Here is an 18,278-nt window from a genome sequence, read left to right on the forward strand (position 1 = left end):
AAAAGCTTCCCCACTACCAAGGTCAAACTGACTGGCCTGTACATAAGAACATAAGAAATAAGAGCAGGAGTAGGCCATTTGGCTCCTCAAGCCTGCTCCACCATTCAATAAGATCACGGCTGATCTGACCATGGATTCAGATCCACTTCCCTGCCCACTCCCCATAACCCTTTATTCCCTTATCATTCAAAAATCTGTCTATCTCCACCTTAAATATATTCAATGACCCAGCCTCCACAGCTCACTTGGGAAGCGAATTCCCAAGATTCACAACCCTCAGAGAAGAAATTCCTCCTCATTTCTGTTTTAAATGGGCGACCCTTATTCTGAAATTATGCCCCCTAGTTCTAGATTCCCCCACGAGGGGAAATATCCTCTGCATCTACCCTGTCAAGCCCCTTTAGAATCTTATATGTTTCAATACGATCCCCTCTCAATCTTCTAAACTTCAAAGAGTATAGGCCCAACCTACTCAACCTTTCTTCAGAAGACAACCCCTTCATCTCAGGAACCAACCTTCTCTGAACTCATTGAATGGCGGTGCAGGCTAGAAGGGCTGAATGGCCTGCTCCTGCACCTATTTTCTATGTTTCTATGAACTGCCTCCAATGCAAATATATCCCTCCGTAAATAAGGAGACCAAAACTGTACACAGTACTCCAGGTGTGGTCTCACCAATGCCCTGTACAGTTGTAGCAGGACTTCCCTACTTATATAGTCCATCCCCCTTGCAATAAAGGCCAACATTCAATTTGCCTTCCTTATTACTTGCTATACCTGCATGCTAACTTTTTGTGTTTCATGTACAAGGACCCCCAGATCCCGCTGTACCTCAGCATTTTGTAATCTCTCCCCAGTAGTTGCTGGGTTTATCCTTACACCCTTTTTTGAACAAGGGTGTAACATTTGCACTTCTCCAGCTCTGGTGACTTATCGACTTTAAGTACAGCCAGCCTTTCCAGTACCTCCTCTATCAATTTTTATCCCCTCCATTATCGTAACTATCTCCTCTTTCACTATGACTTTGACAGCATCTTCTTCCTTGGTAAAGACAGATGCAAAGTACCCATTTAGTACCTCATCCATGCCCTTTGCCTCCATGCGTAGGTCACCATTTTGGTCCCAAATCAGCCCCACCCCTCCTCTTACTACCCGTTTACTATTTATATGCCTAGAGAAGACTTTTAGATTCCTTTTTATGTTAGCTGCCAATCTATTGCCATACTCTCTCTTTGTTCCTCTTACTCCCTTTTTCACTTCCCCTCTGAACTTTCTATATTCAGCCTGGTTCTCACGTATTCTCAACCTGACATCTGTCATTCGCCCCCTTGTTCTGCTTCATCTTATTCTATATCTCTTTCATCAGCCAGGGAGCTCTGGCTTTGGTTGCCCTACCTTTCCCCCTCATGGGAATGTACCTCGACTGTACCTGAACCATTTCCTCTTTAAAGACACCCCATTGTTCGATTACAATTTTGCCTGCTCAACTTAGATTCCAATGTAACCGGGCCAGATCCATTCTCAACCCACTGAAATTGGCCTTCCTCCAATTAAGTATTTTTACTCTAGATTGCTCCCTGTCCTTTTCCATAGTTAATCTAAACCTTATGATATTGTGATCACTGTTCCCTAAAAGTTCCCCTACTGACACTTGCCCTACTTGACCCTCCTCATTCCCCAGAACCAGATCCAGCAATGCCTTCTTCCTTGTTGGGCTAGAAATATATTGATTAAGAAAATTCTCCTGAACAGACTTCAGAAATTCACATCCCTCTCTGCCCTTTACACGATTACGATCCCAGTCTATATTAGGATAGTTGAAGTCCCCCATTATCACTACTCTATAGTTCTTGCACCTCTCTGTAATTTCCCTGCAAATTTTCTCCTCTATATCCTTCTCGCTAGTTGGCAGCCTATAGAATAACACCTCGTAGTGTAATGGCACCTCTATTGTTTCTCAACTCTAACCAAAAAGATTCTGTATTTGACCCCTCCATTACATCCTCTCTCTCCAGCACTGCAATATTCTCCTTAATCAATATTGCCACCCCACCTCCTTTATTTCTTTCCTTATCTTTCCTGAACACCTTAAATCCAGGAATATTTAGTACCCAATCCTACCCTTTTTTGAGCCAGGTCTCCGTTATCGCCATAACATCATATTCCCATGTGTCTATTTGCACCTGCAGCTCACCAACCTTATTTACCATAGGTAGTGAGAGAACCAACACAAGGGAAAAATATACTTGATCTCATCTTCGCCAATCTATCCATCACAGATGCATCTGTCCATGACAGCATTAGTAGCAGTGACCACCGCACAGTCCTTGTGGAAATGAAGTCCCGTCTTTATACTGAGGACACCCTCCATCATGTTGTGTGGCACCACCACTGTGCTAAATGGGATAGATTTAGAACAGATCTAGTAGCTCAAAACCAGGTATCCATGAGGCGCTGTGGATCAGCAGCAACAGAATTGTATTTCACCACAATCTGTAACCTCATGGCCCAGCAAATCCCACACTCTATCATTACCATCAAGCCAGTGGACCAACCCTGGTTCAATGAAGAGTGCAGAAGAGCATGCCAGGAGCAGTACTAAGCATACCTAAAAATGAGGTGCCCCCCGCGGAAGCTGCCACACAAAACTACATGCTAAACATCGAAAGTGATATGTATGCTTATCACTATAATAAATCACACATAGCCCATGCTGGAGCTGATCACCTTGTGACCTTTAGATTTAATGTAAACTCCAAAAGTGAGCACTGCTTTAGATAGGGAGGCAGCACGAGGTGCCTCCCGGGCTTTCCCCATCTGTTGGCTATTACATGTAATTACCTGGTACAAAGCATGGCTGCAAATACATCACAACACTTCCCCCACAAGTCTTAGATGCGATTTACAGGTCAAGCCTGACTGGGGGTCCGCGCTCTCTGGTTGAGCATCTGAGTTGATGCTGGGTGTGGGCGGCCTGACCAGAGTGTCGCTGCCTTGCGGTGCTGGGGCTCTGGTCGGACTGTCCGGTGCGACGGTTCTGTCTCTTGGTGAACCGCTGGTTCTGTTGCTTGTGGTTGGAAGTTGATGTCACTGTAGTCATCCAGTCATTCTGGATTTTAGGTGAAGCTCAATTTGGTTTGATCGATGTGCTTCCTGCAGGTTTGGCCATTAGTGAGTCTCACCACGAATACCCTACTCCCCTCTTTAGCTACGACAGTGCCGATGAGCCACTTGGGGCCCGTACCAAAGTTCAGCATGAAAACAGGGTCATTGACATTGATGCAACGCGTTAGAGTTGCGGTCATGAAATGTACGTTGCTTAAGATGCCGGTTTTTGACAATCTCACTTAAAACTGGGTGCACGAGGGACAACCTTGTTTTGAGGGTCCTCTTCATGAGGAGTTCAGCGGGCGGAACCCGTGTGAGTGAATGGGGCCTCATCTGATATGCAAGCAGCACGCGAGACAGACGGGTCTGCAAGGGGCCTCCGTCACTCGCTGCATGCCCTGCTTTATGATCTATACTGCCCGTTCAGCTTGGCCATTGGAGGCTGGTTTGAACGGGGCCAACCTGACATGCTTTATGCCGTTACAGCACATAAATTCGTGAAATTTGGAACTCGTAAAGCATGGTCCTTTGTCACCAACAAGAATGTCGGTTGCCGATCATTGTGGGAAGGCTCTCTATTGTGGTGGTGGATGAGCTGGACGACATTATAACACATTCAATCCATTTAGAATAAGCATCAATTACAACTAGGAACATTTTTCCTAGAAAGGGACCCACGTAATCTACGTGGATGTGGGACTGGGTTTGGAGGGCCAGGACCACAGGCTCAGGGGGGCTTCCCTGGGTGCGTTGCTGAGTTGCGCGCACGTGTTGCACCGACGTATGCACGACTCTAAGTCTGCGTTGATGCTGGGCCACCACACGTGCGATCTCACAATGGCTTTCATCATTACGATGCCGGGGTGTGTGCTATGGAGATCCTGGACAAATAAATCTCTGCTCTTCTTGGGCAGGACTACACGATTTCCCTACAAAATGCAGTCGGCCTGAACGGATAACTTGTCCTTGCGCTGGTGAAACGGCTTAAAATCGCCATGCATGTCTCCATACGTGGTTGCCCAGTTTCCACTTAATATAAGTTTTTCACCTGGGACAGCCAGTGGGTCTTGGCTGGTCCAGCTTCTTATCAGGCGCATCGTGACGGGTGACCCTTTGCCCTCAAAAGCTTCCATGGCCATGACCAGATCTGCGGGCTGCTCCGTTTCACCCTTGGTGGTGGCGAGCGGGAGCCGGCTGAGCGCATCTGCGCAGTTATCAGTGCCTGATCTGTGGCGTATTGTGTAGTTGTAAGCGGACAGCGTTAATGCCCACCTCTGAATGCGAGCTGAGACGTTGGAATTAACGCCTTTGCTCTCAGAGAATAACGACATGAGCGGCTTGTGGTCGGTTTCTAGTTCGAACCGCCGGCCAAACAAGTACTGGTGCATCTTTTTTACCACGTACACACAAGCTAGGGCCTCCTTTTCGACCATGCTCTACCCCCTTGGAAAGGCTGCGGGATGCATACGCTACAGATTGGTGCTTACCTGACACGTTCGCTTGCTGAAGCACACACCCGATCCCGAAGGATGACGCATCGCACGCTAAAACAAGATGCCTACAGGGATCATACAGTGCCAATAGTTTGTTTGAGCGCAATAAGTTTCTGGCCTTCTTGAAGGCAATTTCTTGATTTTTACCTCAGACCAATCATCACCCTTACGGAGCAGTACATGTAATGGTTCAAGCAAAGTGCTCAGCCCAGGCAGAAAGTTACCAAAGTAGTTCAGTAGTCCTAGGAACGAGCGCAGCTCCGTCGTGTTGCCTGGTCTCAGGGCCTTCTGGAGCATCTCCGTCTTGAAGTCTGAGGGTCTGATGCCATCTGCTGCGATTTTCCTTCCCAGGAATTCCACCTCTGGCGCCAAGAAGATGCATTTGGTTCGTTTCAATCTTAGACCTACTCAATTTAGTCAGCGTAGCACCTCCTCCAGGTTATGGAGGTGTTCGTCAATGTCATGTCCGGTGATCAAGATGTCGTCTTGGAAGACGACTGTTCCCGGGACAGATTTCAGCAGGCTCTCCATGTTTCGTTGGAAGATCGCAGCCGCTGAACGGATCCTGAAGGGGCACCGGTCGTATATGAACAGCCCCTTGTGTGTGTTTATGCACGTCAGCTTCTTGGATGATTCCGCCAGCTCCTGGGTCATGTACGCCGAGGTGAGGTCCAATTTCGAAAACAGCTTTCCGCCCGACAGGGTCGCGAACAAATCCTTCGCCTTGGTTTGTGGGTACTGGTCCTGTAACGATACTCGGTTTATGGTTACTTTATAATCTCGATTCTAATTGTCCCATCACTTTTAAGAACGGGGATAATGGGACTGGCCCTGTCATTAAGTTCCACTGACGATATAATGCCTTCGCGCTGAAGCCGATCTAGCTCGACTTCTACTTTCTCCCGCATCATGTAAGGGACCGCTCTGGCCGCTCTCGGGTCTGGGCTGAGGTGAATTGCCAGGCTGGAACAGTGAGGGAAACTTGTCTAAGACCTGCGCACACGTGGCTTTCACCACCGACGATAATGCTTTTACATCGCCCCATTTCCAGTTAAAATTCCATAGCCAGCTTCTGCTAAGCAGTGTGGGCCTGTTACCGGGAACAATGCATAGTGGCAATTTATGCACAGAACTATCATACAGCATCTGAACCATTGCACTTCCGAGGACCGGGATAATCTCTTTAGTGTAGGTGCGCAGCTTCGCGTCGATCGGGCTCAGCTTGGGCCTATGTACCTTGTTTGCCCATAACTTCTCAAAGGCCTTCTGGCTCATGATCGATTGGCTCGCATCCGTGTCCAGTTCCATCGGTACCGGTATGCCGTTCAGTTTAACGTTCATCATAATCGGGCGACTCTTGTTGGTAAAGGTGTGCACTTCATGCACGTGCACCCCATGAACCTCTTCCTCCTCGGTCATCTCTGCGCGATCCTCAAGATCTATGCTTGACCTTCCATCCTCCACTACGTATGGAGTTGTAGCATGTTTACACATTCGTTGGAGGTATCCCATCATTGAGCAATTCTTGCAGACATATTGTTTGAACCTGTACTGGTTTGCACGATGAGCCCCTCCACAGCACCAACAGCTTGCTGATGGACTTGCATTCGCAGGTACTGATCTCTTCGCATTAGTCCATTGTTGTGGTGAGTGAGTCATTTCAGGTCGAGCAGAGGTTGCATTAGCCCAGCTGGGGGCACTTCTCCTGTCTGACGACAAATTTAGCTTATTCACGGTGTTTGGCTCCGGGTGATTCCGAAGTTGTGAGTAGAGTAGCTTTGTTTCTTCCTCTCTGGCCATGTATGCCTGAGCAATCAGGGTGGCTTTGGCTAAGTCCAAGTCTTCCTCCGCTAGCAATTTGCGGAAAATCCCTTCGTGCTCGATTCCCAAAACAGAGAAGTCTCTTAACATTTCTTCAAGAACTGTCTAGAATTTGCATGGCCCAGCAAGACGCCTTAGCTCAGCGATGAACGCTGCCACGTTTTGGCCTACTCCGCGCCGGTGGGTGTAGAAACGGTACCTCGCCATGAGTGCACTGCGTTTTGGTTTTAGATGATTTCGAACTAGCTCGCACAGTTCTTCGTAACTTTTCTCAGCGGTTTCGTCGGGGCCAGTAGGTCCTTGATCAATGCGTATGTCCGTGATCCACAGACCGTGAGGAGGACGGCCCTGCGTTTGCTGACATTCGCGGCTCCCTCTTAGTCTTTCGCGACAAAGCCGGTAAATGAAGTCATCCCAGTCTTCCCCGATGCAATATCGCTTGATGTAGTCAATGGTGGCCATAGCTACGTGTTAGTATCCTATTCTCGTTGCCAGTTGATACGTATGCTTATCACTATAATAAATCACACGTCGCCCATGTTGGAGCTGATCACCTTGTGACCTTTAGGTTTAATGTAAACTCCAAAAGTGAGCACTGCAGTGGGAGCCTACTTTATATAAGCAGGCAGCACGAGGTGCAGTAATGTGTGCCTCCCAGGCTTTCCCCATCTGTTGGCTATTACATGTAATTACATGGTACAGAGCATGGCTGCAAATACATCACAGAAAGCAGCATGCTTTAGACAGAGCTAAGCAATCGCACAACCGTCGGATCAGATCAAAGCTCTGCAGTCCTGCCACATCCAGTCGTGAATGGTGGACAATTAAACAACTAACAGGAGGGGGAGGCTCCATGAACATCCCCATCCTCAATGATGGCGGAGCCCAGCACGTGAGTGTAAAAGACAAGGTTGAAGTGTTGGCAACCATCTTCAGCCAGAAGTGCCGAGTGGATGATCCATATTGGCGTCCTGCTGAGGTCCCAACCATCATAGAAGCCAATTCGATTCAATCCACGTGATATCAAGAAATGGCTGAGCCCACTGGATACAGGAAAGGCTATGGGCCCTGACAACATCCCAGCTGTTGTGCTGAAGACTTGTGCTCTAGAACTAGCCTTGCATCTAGCAAAGCATTCAATGCAACTACAAAACTGGCATCTATCCGATAATGTGGAAAATTGCCCAGGTATTTTTTTTTGGGCACTAAAATCAGGACAAATCCAATCAGGCCAATTACTGCCCTATCAGTCTGCTCTCAATCATCAGCAAAATGATGGCAGGTGTTGTCGACGTGCTATCAAGTGGCACTTACTCACCAATAACATGCTCACTGATTCAGCGTTTGGGTTCTGCTTATTCAATATTGGCTTCAGACCTCGTTACAGCCTTGATCCAAACATGGACAAAAAGCTGAATTCCAGAGGTGAGGTGAGTGTGACTGCCTTTGACATTAAGGCAGCATTCGACCGAATGTGACATCAAGGAGCCCTAGTAAAATTTAAGTCAATGGGAACCAGGGGGAAAACTCTCCACTGGTTGGTATTATACCTAACATAAAGGAGATGGTTGTGGTTGTTGGAGGTCAATCATCTCAGCCCCAGGACATCACTGCAGGAGTTCCTCAGGGCAGTGTCCTAGGCCCAACCATCTTCAGCTGCTTCATCAATGATCTTCCCTCCATCATAAGGCTAGAAGTGAGGGTGTTTGCAGATGATTTCACAGTGTTCAGTTCCATTCGCAACTCTACAGATAACGAAGCAGTTATCTGGATGCAGCAAGACCTGGATGACATTCAGACTTAGGATGATAAGTGGGAAGTAACATTTGTGTCATACAAGTGCCAGGCAATAACTATGTCCAACAAGCGAGAGTCGTACCACCTCCCCTTGACATTCAACAGCATTACAATAGCCGAATCCCTCACCATCAACATTCTGGGGGTAACCATTGACCAGAAACTTAATTGGTGGACTAGTCACATAAATACTGTGGCAACAAGAGCAGGTCAGAGGCTGGTTATTCTGTGTTGAGTGTCTCACCTCCTGACTCCCCAAAGCCTTTCCATCATCTTCACGGCACAAGTCAGGAGTGTGATGGGAATACTCTCCACGTGCCTGGATATGCAGCTCCAACAACACTCAAGAAGCTCGACATCATCCAGGACAAAACAGTGTGGTTGATTGGCACCCTGTCCGCCACCTTAAACTTTCACTCCCTCCACTGCTGGCGCACCGTGGCAGCAGAGTGTACCATCTACAAGATGCACTGCAGCAACTCGCCAAAGCTTCTTCAGCAGCACCTCCCAAACCCGCGACCTCTTTGCCACCTAGCAGCAGGTGCATGGGAGTACCATCACCTGCAAGGTCCCCTCCAGGTTACACACCATCCTGACTTGGGAAAAAAAAAATCGGCATTCCTTCGTCGTCACTGGGGCACTATGGGAGAACCTTCACCACAGACTGCAGCGATTATGAAGTGGCTCACCATCACCTTCTCAAGGGCAATTAGGGAGGGGCAATAAATGCTGGCCTTGCCAGCAATGCCCACATCCCATGAATGATTAGAAAAAGATGGGTTGAGGAAGGGAGCGATGGCAGAGGATGTTATGAGCGAAGGAATTATGTGACAGTCACTTTAAAGCCTTTGTGAGTATATGAGGTAGGACTAAAGTAAAATACTACAGATGCTAGAAATCAGAAATAAAAGCATAAAATGCTGCCTGCTCTGCTGAATATTTCTATAATTTTCTGTTTTTATTTCACATTACCAACACCTGCTGTCCAAGAAAATGAGAGCGGTGGTTATGATCTAAAGTTGCTGAATTCAATGTTTAGGTCGGAAAGCTGTGAAGTGCCTAACTTTAAATGAGGCGCTGTTGTTCAAGCATGCATTGAGCTTTATTGGCTTCGTGTAGGAGGCCGAGGGCAGAGAGGTCAGAGTGGGAGTAGGATCAGTTTGGGGTCAAATAGGATGCCATGGTTATGAACAGTCTGATTCAACCTGAGATTGTCTTAAAGATAGAGAAGAAAAATCCACATATTCCTATAAAACTAACATACCAATTGTCTAAACTAATTTTTCAGAAATTCAATGTTTAAAGACTAACCCAGCTTTCCAAAAGAGGTCAGAGGGTAAATGCATCACTCAGTTGGGCACTGAGCTATAAAGAAAGAACACATTTAGATTCCTGTAATATCTTTGACAACCTCGGCATTTTCCAAAATGCTTCACAAACTAATGTAATCACTGTTATTACGACGGCAAACACAGAAACAAATGTCACCAAATTGGGAGTGTAGTTATTAGAGGAAGACTGCGACAAAATACAAGAAATCATGAATAAACTTGCAGAATGAGCATATAATTGGCAAATGAACTTCAATGTAGATAAGTGTGAGGTCATACATTTTGGTAGCAAGAATAAGGAGGCTACATACTCTACAGATCTGTGGGTACAGATACACAGATCACTAAAAGTAGCAACACAGGTTAATAAGGCCATAAAAAAAAGCAAACAAAGCATTGGGGTTCATTTCTAGAGGGATAGAATGGAAAAGCAGAGAAGTTATGTTAAACTCGTATCGAACCTTGGCTAGACCACACTTGAAGTACTGTGAACAGTTCTGGTCTTCATATTATCAAAAGGGTAGAGAGGCACTGGAGAAGGTGAAGAAAAGATTTTGCAGAATAATACCAGACCGGAGAGGTTATACCTATCAGCAAAGATTGAACAGGCTGGGATCTTTTCATAAAAAAAGAGAAGACGGAGGGGGTGACCTGATAGAGATCTTTAAAATTATGAAAGGGTTTGACAGGGTAGACATAGAGATGATGTTTACACTTACGGGCAACATCAGAACTGGAGGCCATAAATATAAGATAGTCACTAATAAATCCAAAAGGGAATTCAGGAGAAACTTCTTTACCCAGAGAGTGGTTGGTCGCTCCACATGGAGTTGTTGACGTGAATAGCATAGATGCGTTCAAGGGGAAGCTGGATAAGCACATGAGGGAGAAAGGAATAGAAGGATATGCTGATAAGGTTACATGAAGAGGGGCGGAAGAAGGCTTGTGTGGAGCATAAACATTGGCATAGACCTATTGGGCCAAATGGCCTGTTTCTGTGCTGTAAATACTTTGTAATAGCAAAGCCTTAAAAACTAATGAAATTAATGACAAATCAGTTTATTTTTGGTGGTATAAGTTGAGGGAGAAATGTTTGCCAGGACACAGGGACAATTCCTTGTCCTTTGAATAATACCACATCCACCTGCACAGGCACTTACTTGCTTTAACATCTCATCCAAAGGTATTACCTCCCTCGTGACAATGAAGCTACAGCTTAGGTTGTGTACACAAGTTTTCGAGTGGCTTGACTGCACATCCTTTTGACTCAGACTTGGGAATGCTATCAGTTGAGCAAAGTGACACTATGCGGCCAAGATGTGCATTTCTTAGGTGTATACAGTATGCAGTATTGTTACATGAAGGTTACAGTTACATGAAGGTTACATACATGACATCACCTCCCCCCCCCCCCCGCCCCTCCAATGTCTTATGGGGTCAAAGATTAAGTCTTTCAGGCGGTCGACACTCTCTCGTGGAGCGCCGCAGTTGGGGCTCTGGTTGTTGAGCTTTGGCATGCGTCTCTGTCACCTGTGGTGATTCCGGCTTGTCCGGGCTGGCCGCAGGGACTGTGCATGCTGCTGAATGTTCTTGTTGCTTGTTCACTGGCGGTGGTGTGGGCAACATCTCATGATCTTCCTCAGATTCCTCAGTGTCCATGCTGAACCTTTTTTTTTACTTAGTCCAGATGCTTGCGGCATATCTGTCCATTGTTAAGTCTGACCACGATGACCCTATTCCCTTCTTTGCCAATTACAGTGCCCTCAAACCACTTGGGCCCCAAAGCGTGATTAAGAACAAATACAGGGTCATCGATTTCTATACATCTCCCCTTTGAGTTACGGTCATGGCACTCATTTTTGGACTGGCGCTTGCCCTCAACAATGTCTGACAGGACTGGATGAATGAGGGACAGCCGAGTTTTAAGTGTACGTTTCATGAGTAGTTCCGCGGGCGGGACTCCCGTGAGCGAATGCGGTCGGGACCTATAGGCCAGCAGGAGGCACGATAGGCGGCATTGAAGGGAGGGTCCTTGTTTGATGCCATTACCCGACATGAACTCCCAGAATTCGTAGCTAGTGAAACACGGGCCGTTGTCTCTAACCAAGATGTCCGGCAAGCCGTGGGCCGCGAAGACCGCACGCAGACTCTCCACAGTGGTGGATGTCGTGCACGAATTCAATATGATGCACTCGATCCACTTCGAGTACGCATCAACAACAATGAGGACCATTTTTCCCACGTGAATACGTGACCATGGCCTGGTGGACCAGGGCCATGGGCTGAGTGGGGCCTCCCTGCTGGGCACACGTTGTGCACCTGCGAACAGAGTGTTCCAGGTCTGAGTCATACATGTGACCGGGCAATGGCCTTCATTAGCACGATGCCTGGGTGCTCGCTGTGGAGTTCCCTGATGAATGCTTCCCTGCCCCTCTGGGGCATGACTACCTGGCTGCCCCATAGTAGGCAGTTGGCTTGGATGGAGAGCTCATCCATTTGTCTGTGAAATGGTCTGACCTCCTCGGGGTATGCTCAGTGTGTGGGCGCCCAATCACCAGTCAGGCCACATTTCTTAATCAAGGATAGGAGGGGGTCTCTGTTGGTCCAGATTTTGATCTGGCGGGCTGTGATGGGGGAGCCTGCGCTGTCAAAGGGATCAACGGCCATGACCATCTCAGTGCTTTGCTCCGCTGCCCCCTCAGTGTGTGTGCGGGGGAGGGAAAATGTTGGCGGTCAACTTTTAAACGGACTTTCAAAATTCGCACGGAAATAAATGTAAACTTTCCAATACAGAAATCGTCAGCCTCAGTGCAACTGTGATCTAGATGTATGTAAAGCCCCACAACTCCGGTCATTTCTCAGGCAGATACTCAGACACCTCAACCAGTGTTGAGAGGCGGAGAAACCGTTGGGATGGCAACGGGACTCAGAAACTAAAGCACAGTGCAGGCGAGCACAGGCCGCCTTTCCTCCCGTCTGTAGGGGCTGATCGGTTCAAACCAGTCATCGAAAACGGCATCGGTTGGACTGCTGTGCTGCTAAACGGCACATTGCACCATCTGCTAGACTGCTACGCCCCAACACAGCGGCCTAAATCGCCCGCCTGTTCCCAGAACTCTCTGGTTAAAGCCTTACCGTGGGTTCGGAGCGAGTGTCTTCAGGCGGCCGGCAACACCCGTAGACATAATTAATGCAAACAAAGCGCGGAGCCCAGAGAGGAGTCGCTGGATCTCAGCCCGTCTGACCAGCTGTTGTGTACAAGCCGTTACCATGGCGACACCTGAAGGCCCCCGACGGTTAGGACCCCTCGTTACCTTGGTGCCTGTCATAGAGAAGCGAGAGCCACCTATAGCCGGCAGGCACTTCAACATTATATTTAATATAGTGAAAATGATATACTGGTAAACGCCGAGGGACGCTATCCATCACTTGGAGTCATTGTTTTTTTCAATGACTTTATTTGACATCAAATAATCTGAATATTAATTTGACCTTTCGTACCGCCGATCCCAGTGATTGACAGTTGTGCAACTGGGGAGATTTATTTAACACGGTTCCCCAAAGGAAGCGGAGGCCAGGGCTTATAGTCTCCAGGTGTTGACATTGGGATTAAAATCGCGTCGCTAACCCGGTCCGACGCACATTCCGACCGTTTCTTTTCGCTCAGTCCGCGACGCCTTGTGGGTGTTGGAGTGTCTTTTGTTCCGAGGTGGTGAGGAAGACTCGTTCTTACGTTGCCGACGAGCTTGCCCTAATTCCGCGCCCTCTCTTCGACTCAGTAAAATGTTTGAAGTAGCAGCGCAGCGATTCCTCTCGACGATTTTCTCAAATCGCGCTTTCCGAAAATCTTGATTTGACAGTTTGGGAGGAACTACAAGTCTCAGCATACCTGGCGGCAGAGAACCTTCTTCCCCTCACCCCTCCGCAAGACGTTCGGGTGTCCCCGACAGCCAATCAATCGCTGAGTCGGCGTGTTTACGCATCGCACTGTTGGCGCGGCGCACCCCGGAAGTTGTAGTCACGACTCCTTTGGACAGCGCTCACCGGTCGAAGCGGCTGGACTCCAATCTCCGTCGGTCTTAGCGCGCAGCACCGTGGCCCCGAAAGGTGCGGCAACCAATGAGCTGCCTGTATAATACGTTCGTTATCCGGGATATATACACAATAGGATCCAAGATGGCTGAGTTTGGAGCTTCAAACCACGGGGACTCCGCGCTGAATTATCAAGAAAAAGAGTTAAATGAGAGATTAAAGCGCCTGTACCCAGCTGTGAACGAAGATGAGACCCCTCTGCCTCGATCGTGGAGCCCGAAGGACAAGTACAACTATATCGGACTGTCACAGAACAATCTCCGTGTTCACTATAAAGGTAATCTCTGTGGAATAATCTAGGTTAATCCTGTAAAAAAGGGTAACCGACAGACGATCGTGTTGTGAATAAGTGATGTTTTTTTTCTGTCCGTTTAGAGGCGATGATTGGCACCGTGACAGGTAATGATCTTAATGCTGATTGACGTCACTGGTTGATTTCTTCTGTTTGTGGCTCCTGAAAATGTTTCATTTTATTTTAAGATGTTGTAATTTTAATAATTTATAAAATCACCCCTTTCTAAATATGCGATTGTCAAATGTACCCCATTTCTGGCGCTGTGCCCGCTTGTTGAAGTGATTACCAAATGATTTCTGAGCAACAAAGTGCAGATCGTCTCAATGGTGGCAGTGTAGTATCATATTTTGTAGTTACTTAAAATAAACATCCTTTTTTGGCTGAGCTTCTTGTATTGTTTAAAACTAACAATTTTGTTTGTAGTCATCTGACTATGTAGTCGCTTCTATATACGCGTGTGTAGTATATTTATACATTAAATGTTTCGACATCTGTTGTGTTGAGATTGATTTACAAAAAAATGTAATTTATTTGTTCCTTTATGGGTCCTCTGCTTTAACACTGACGCAATTCCATGGCGAAAGCTGTCGGCTTTGAATAATTTAGCTGCTAAAATTGCGTAAGGTGCTTCCGAAGGTGATTATTGTTTTTGTTAAATCAGGTCACGGAAAAAATCACAAAGATGCTGCATCGGTTCGTGCAACACACCCGATCCCCGCTGCTTGTGGCATATATTACTTCGAGGTGAAGATCGTTAGCAAAGGCAGAGATGGGTAAGTCCATTGCTGCCGACTCTCTGACATTACGTGACACTCTCATGGCGGTGGACGATTCCTTAATAATTGCAGCTTTCATTGTTCGTAGGTATATGGGAATCGGACTGTCTGCACAGGGTGTCAATATGAACCGGCTGCCGGGTAAGTAAGTCACGGTTGTGTAATTGTTGGTATTTAAAGACATGGAGAAATACATGGTTTGAGTACAAAATAATCAAAACAACTGCAGATTATTTGTGTTTGTGTTTTTCACTGGAAAGCACAGTTAGTGCGTGTTTTTATTCTGATTTCGTGCCTGAAGGTTCCTATGGCCTGGATCAATCTCTAAAATATAATTTCTTTCTCGATTTTCCAAACCCAGTAAAACAGGGACCGTGGTCACGTGCCCGCTCCTGGTACATTTGTTGACATTATTAGCATACAATCACGTGATAGCTGCATGCATTGCAGGGAATTGGGAATCAGTCTTTGCAGCAGAGAGGCGGCTGATAGGCAGAATTGTGTGTGTGTTTTTTAATACGATATCAGCATTTTTGAAATATTAATGGTTTATCTATCTCGATCCAAGCTATTCACAGTGTGGCTGCACTATTTTCTCTTCGAAGTTATGCAATGTGATGTACACATACCCACAGTAAAAGGATGGCATTTTTAAAAACTGGAATCAACTTAATATTTGTTTTTAAAAATATACGCATTAGTACATGTGTACAATATTTTTCTTGGCATTACTATTTGTCCAGTTGCTGTGGTCTTTTAAATTTTGAAGGTGCCATACCAAATTAATAGTGATCAGTAAAATATCTTTGCTAAAAATGAGAAGCTGTCAGATTCGGACAACCCACAATCTTTATGGCTGATTACAAACCAAGAGATTGTAGTTGTATTCAGAGGCAGCAGAGAAAATACCTGCCTGTTAGCTATGTATCTCTTGCTTGTATTTTTCCAGAATTTAGGCGATGATTAAATTAAGTTTTGACTTGATGATTTACTAGTTTTTCACCTAACACTTGGCATTCCAAAATTCGTAACTCTATCAAATGTAACAAAGCTGCTGTACAGAACCACCTTCTCCCTCTCCTCCCCTGAAGTGGACGACTCATGCTGGCTATGATTCCATGGACACTGACAATTATCAGATAGCCCAAATGACTACCCTTGATGTGTGAATCTAGTCAGTGAGTTAGTGTGGGTATGTTATTTGAAAGTGCTATAATAGGGGTATCACAATTGATTTAATCCTGTCCTTTCTTATTGTTGCTATGTCTGGAATCCTGAAGCAGAAGTTTGGTTCCCATTCAGAGTATAAAGCCTGGCCAATTATATTTTTTTCCTTCTTGACCTCAATATGTAAAGGTTAGGTGTCGTGCCTGAACTATCATACCATCTCACATGCAAACTTTAGATCGGACCTAGAATCTTACAGCACAGAAGGATGCCATTTGGCCCATAGTGCCTGTGCCAGCTCTTTAACAGCTGTCCTACTAGTCCCATTCACATGCTCTTTCCCCATAGCCCTAGAAATTATTTGTTTTTAAGTATATCCAATTCCCCATTGAAAGTTACTATTGAATCTGCATCCATCACTTTTTCATGCAGTGCATTCTAAATCATAACAACTCGCTGAGCATACTGAGGTCAAGAAGGGAAAAAAATAATTGGCCAGGTTTTCTACTCTGACGGGGAGCCAAACTTCTGCTTCAGGAAACCAGACATAGCAACAATAGGGAAGGGTGAGATTAAACTAATTGTGATACCCCTATCAAAGCACTTTCCGATAACGTATCCACACTAAATCCCCTCTGATTCTTTTGTCAATTAACTTAAATCTGTGTCCTCTGGTTACTGACTCTCCTGCCAGTGGAGACAGTTTATTATTTACTATATCAAAACCTTTCATAATTTTGAACACCTATTAAATCTCCCCATAATCTTCTAATCTTGAAGGAGAACCTGCACCAGATGGCTTTTTACTTGCATGGTCATTTACCTGCACCATATGGCTTTGGAACACCAGGATTTACTTACAGGGTCATTCAGGAAGTGCAGATGACTTTTTAGAGCAGAAACGAATATCACTTAAGCTTTTCACAAGATAGTGAAGAGAATTATAAGGAGTTAACTGAGGTGGAACAGAAGATGAAGGTATAATTTTGAAAGGAAGAGAGAGAGAAAATGCGAAGTGTTTTAGTTGAGGATCCAAAGGGCAAGGGCAAGAATAATGGCTGGAAGTTTGGCCTCTAGTGGGGAGAGAGCAGTAATGTGGAATCAAAGGAATAAAGGACGTGATTTAGAGCATACAGCTGTAAGGTGTTGATGGAGCTGGACAAGAGGAGGGCTGATAGCTGTGCAGGACTTGAGGCAAGTGGTGGCAAGGGCCACAAGTGTTCTGGATTAACTGGTACTTATGAAAGATGCATGTGGGGGCTTATTAGAGCAAGCCAAGGAATCAATTCCTGAGGTGATGAAGCATGCGTTCGGTTTTTAGCAGTGCAAGGAGAGGGATAGCAAGCGGGCAGTTTTGTGGAGGTCGGAAAATGTGGATTTGACATCTGACCTGATGTATATTAAGAAGAGAAACTTAGCTTGATCAGAAAACCAAGATTATGCACCACATGGTTCAATCTGCGCAGGCACGTGGGGCAGTGGAATTAATAATGAAAGGAATAAATTTTGTTTAACTTAGAATCATAGAATAATACAGTGCAGAAGGAGTCCATTCGGCCCATTATGCTCATGCTGGCTCCTTGAAAGAGCTATCCAATTAGTCCAACTCCCTTGCTCTTTCCCCATAGCCATATCAATTTTTCCCTTTCAAGTATTTTGGCAATTACCTTTTGAAAGTTACTATTGAATCTGCTTCCAACATCCTTTCAGGCAGTGCAATCAGATCATAACAACTCGCTGCGTAAAAACATTCTCCTCATCTTTCCTCTGGTTCTTTTGTAATTACCATAAATTTATGTTTCAAATCATTGTACAGAGTACAAAATAATTTGTTTGCCTTTAGTAGGATATTGTGACAATTTAAAGATTAAGTTATTGTTTTGGGTCCCAACAGTTGAGTAATCTTTGAATAATCTTGCATCATGATCATTCATGTACAACAGAATATCAAATTGCAAAATAGGTCAAAGGTTGTCATGTGGAATGGAATTAGTGTTTGCAATTGCGTTTCACGTGGTGAAGAGATGTAGAAGGAATTTTTTTGAAAATAATACGCAATAAGTTTAACAAATAATGCTTTGCATCATTAACATGAGTATGTTACTAGTTATTTTAACACATATTCAAGGTTACAAATCTCAGGAGCTTTAGATGGATTCTGTTTGTGGTGGTGTGAAGAAGTTAATTCTTGGTCACAGTCTTCAGGAATAAATTTGTGTTATAATGTACTTTTGAGTTATAATATACTTTGTTGATAAAGTAGCCACATCTTTTAACAAAGTGAATAGTGATTTTTTTTCATCTGTTGCACAGCATCCTCCTTCATTAAAAGTTTAATTTACTTTTATTTTTTGTTCATGGATGTGGGTGACGTTGTCAAGACCAGCATTTATTGCTC

General features: G+C 45.5%; 2 protein-coding genes across 6 annotated transcripts in view; one reads left to right on the plus strand and one right to left on the minus strand.

The window, feature by feature from the left end:
* The window catches only part of tsnaxip1 (translin-associated factor X interacting protein 1), a 137,666-nt gene extending 124,169 nt beyond the window's left edge, over positions 1-13,497 (minus strand). For 3 of the 4 annotated variants that reach the window (XM_070897951.1, XM_070897950.1, XM_070897954.1), the window contains exon 1: positions 12,686-12,961. In XM_070897951.1, the coding sequence (XP_070754052.1) occupies positions 12,686-12,921 (236 nt within the window). In that variant the 5' untranslated portion in view covers positions 12,922-12,961. Of the gene's footprint in view, positions 1-12,685; positions 12,962-13,051 lie in introns of those variants that run through there. The other variant, XM_070897952.1, reaches the window with a different exon arrangement.
* The window catches only part of ranbp10 (RAN binding protein 10), a 190,192-nt gene continuing 184,958 nt past the window's right edge, over positions 13,045-18,278 (plus strand). Inside the window, exons 1-4 of one of the 2 annotated variants that reach the window (XM_070897955.1) lie at positions 13,045-13,919; positions 14,018-14,041; positions 14,599-14,710; positions 14,802-14,854. In XM_070897955.1, the coding sequence (XP_070754056.1) occupies positions 13,670-13,919; positions 14,018-14,041; positions 14,599-14,710; positions 14,802-14,854 (439 nt within the window). In that variant the 5' untranslated portion in view covers positions 13,045-13,669. The remainder of the gene's footprint in view (positions 13,920-14,017; positions 14,042-14,598; positions 14,711-14,801; positions 14,855-18,278) is intronic. The other variant, XM_070897956.1, reaches the window with a different exon arrangement.

The sequence above is a fragment of the Pristiophorus japonicus genome, chromosome 13 (assembly GCF_044704955.1).
Source record: "Pristiophorus japonicus isolate sPriJap1 chromosome 13, sPriJap1.hap1, whole genome shotgun sequence".
Classification (NCBI taxonomy): domain Eukaryota; kingdom Metazoa; phylum Chordata; class Chondrichthyes; family Pristiophoridae; genus Pristiophorus; species Pristiophorus japonicus.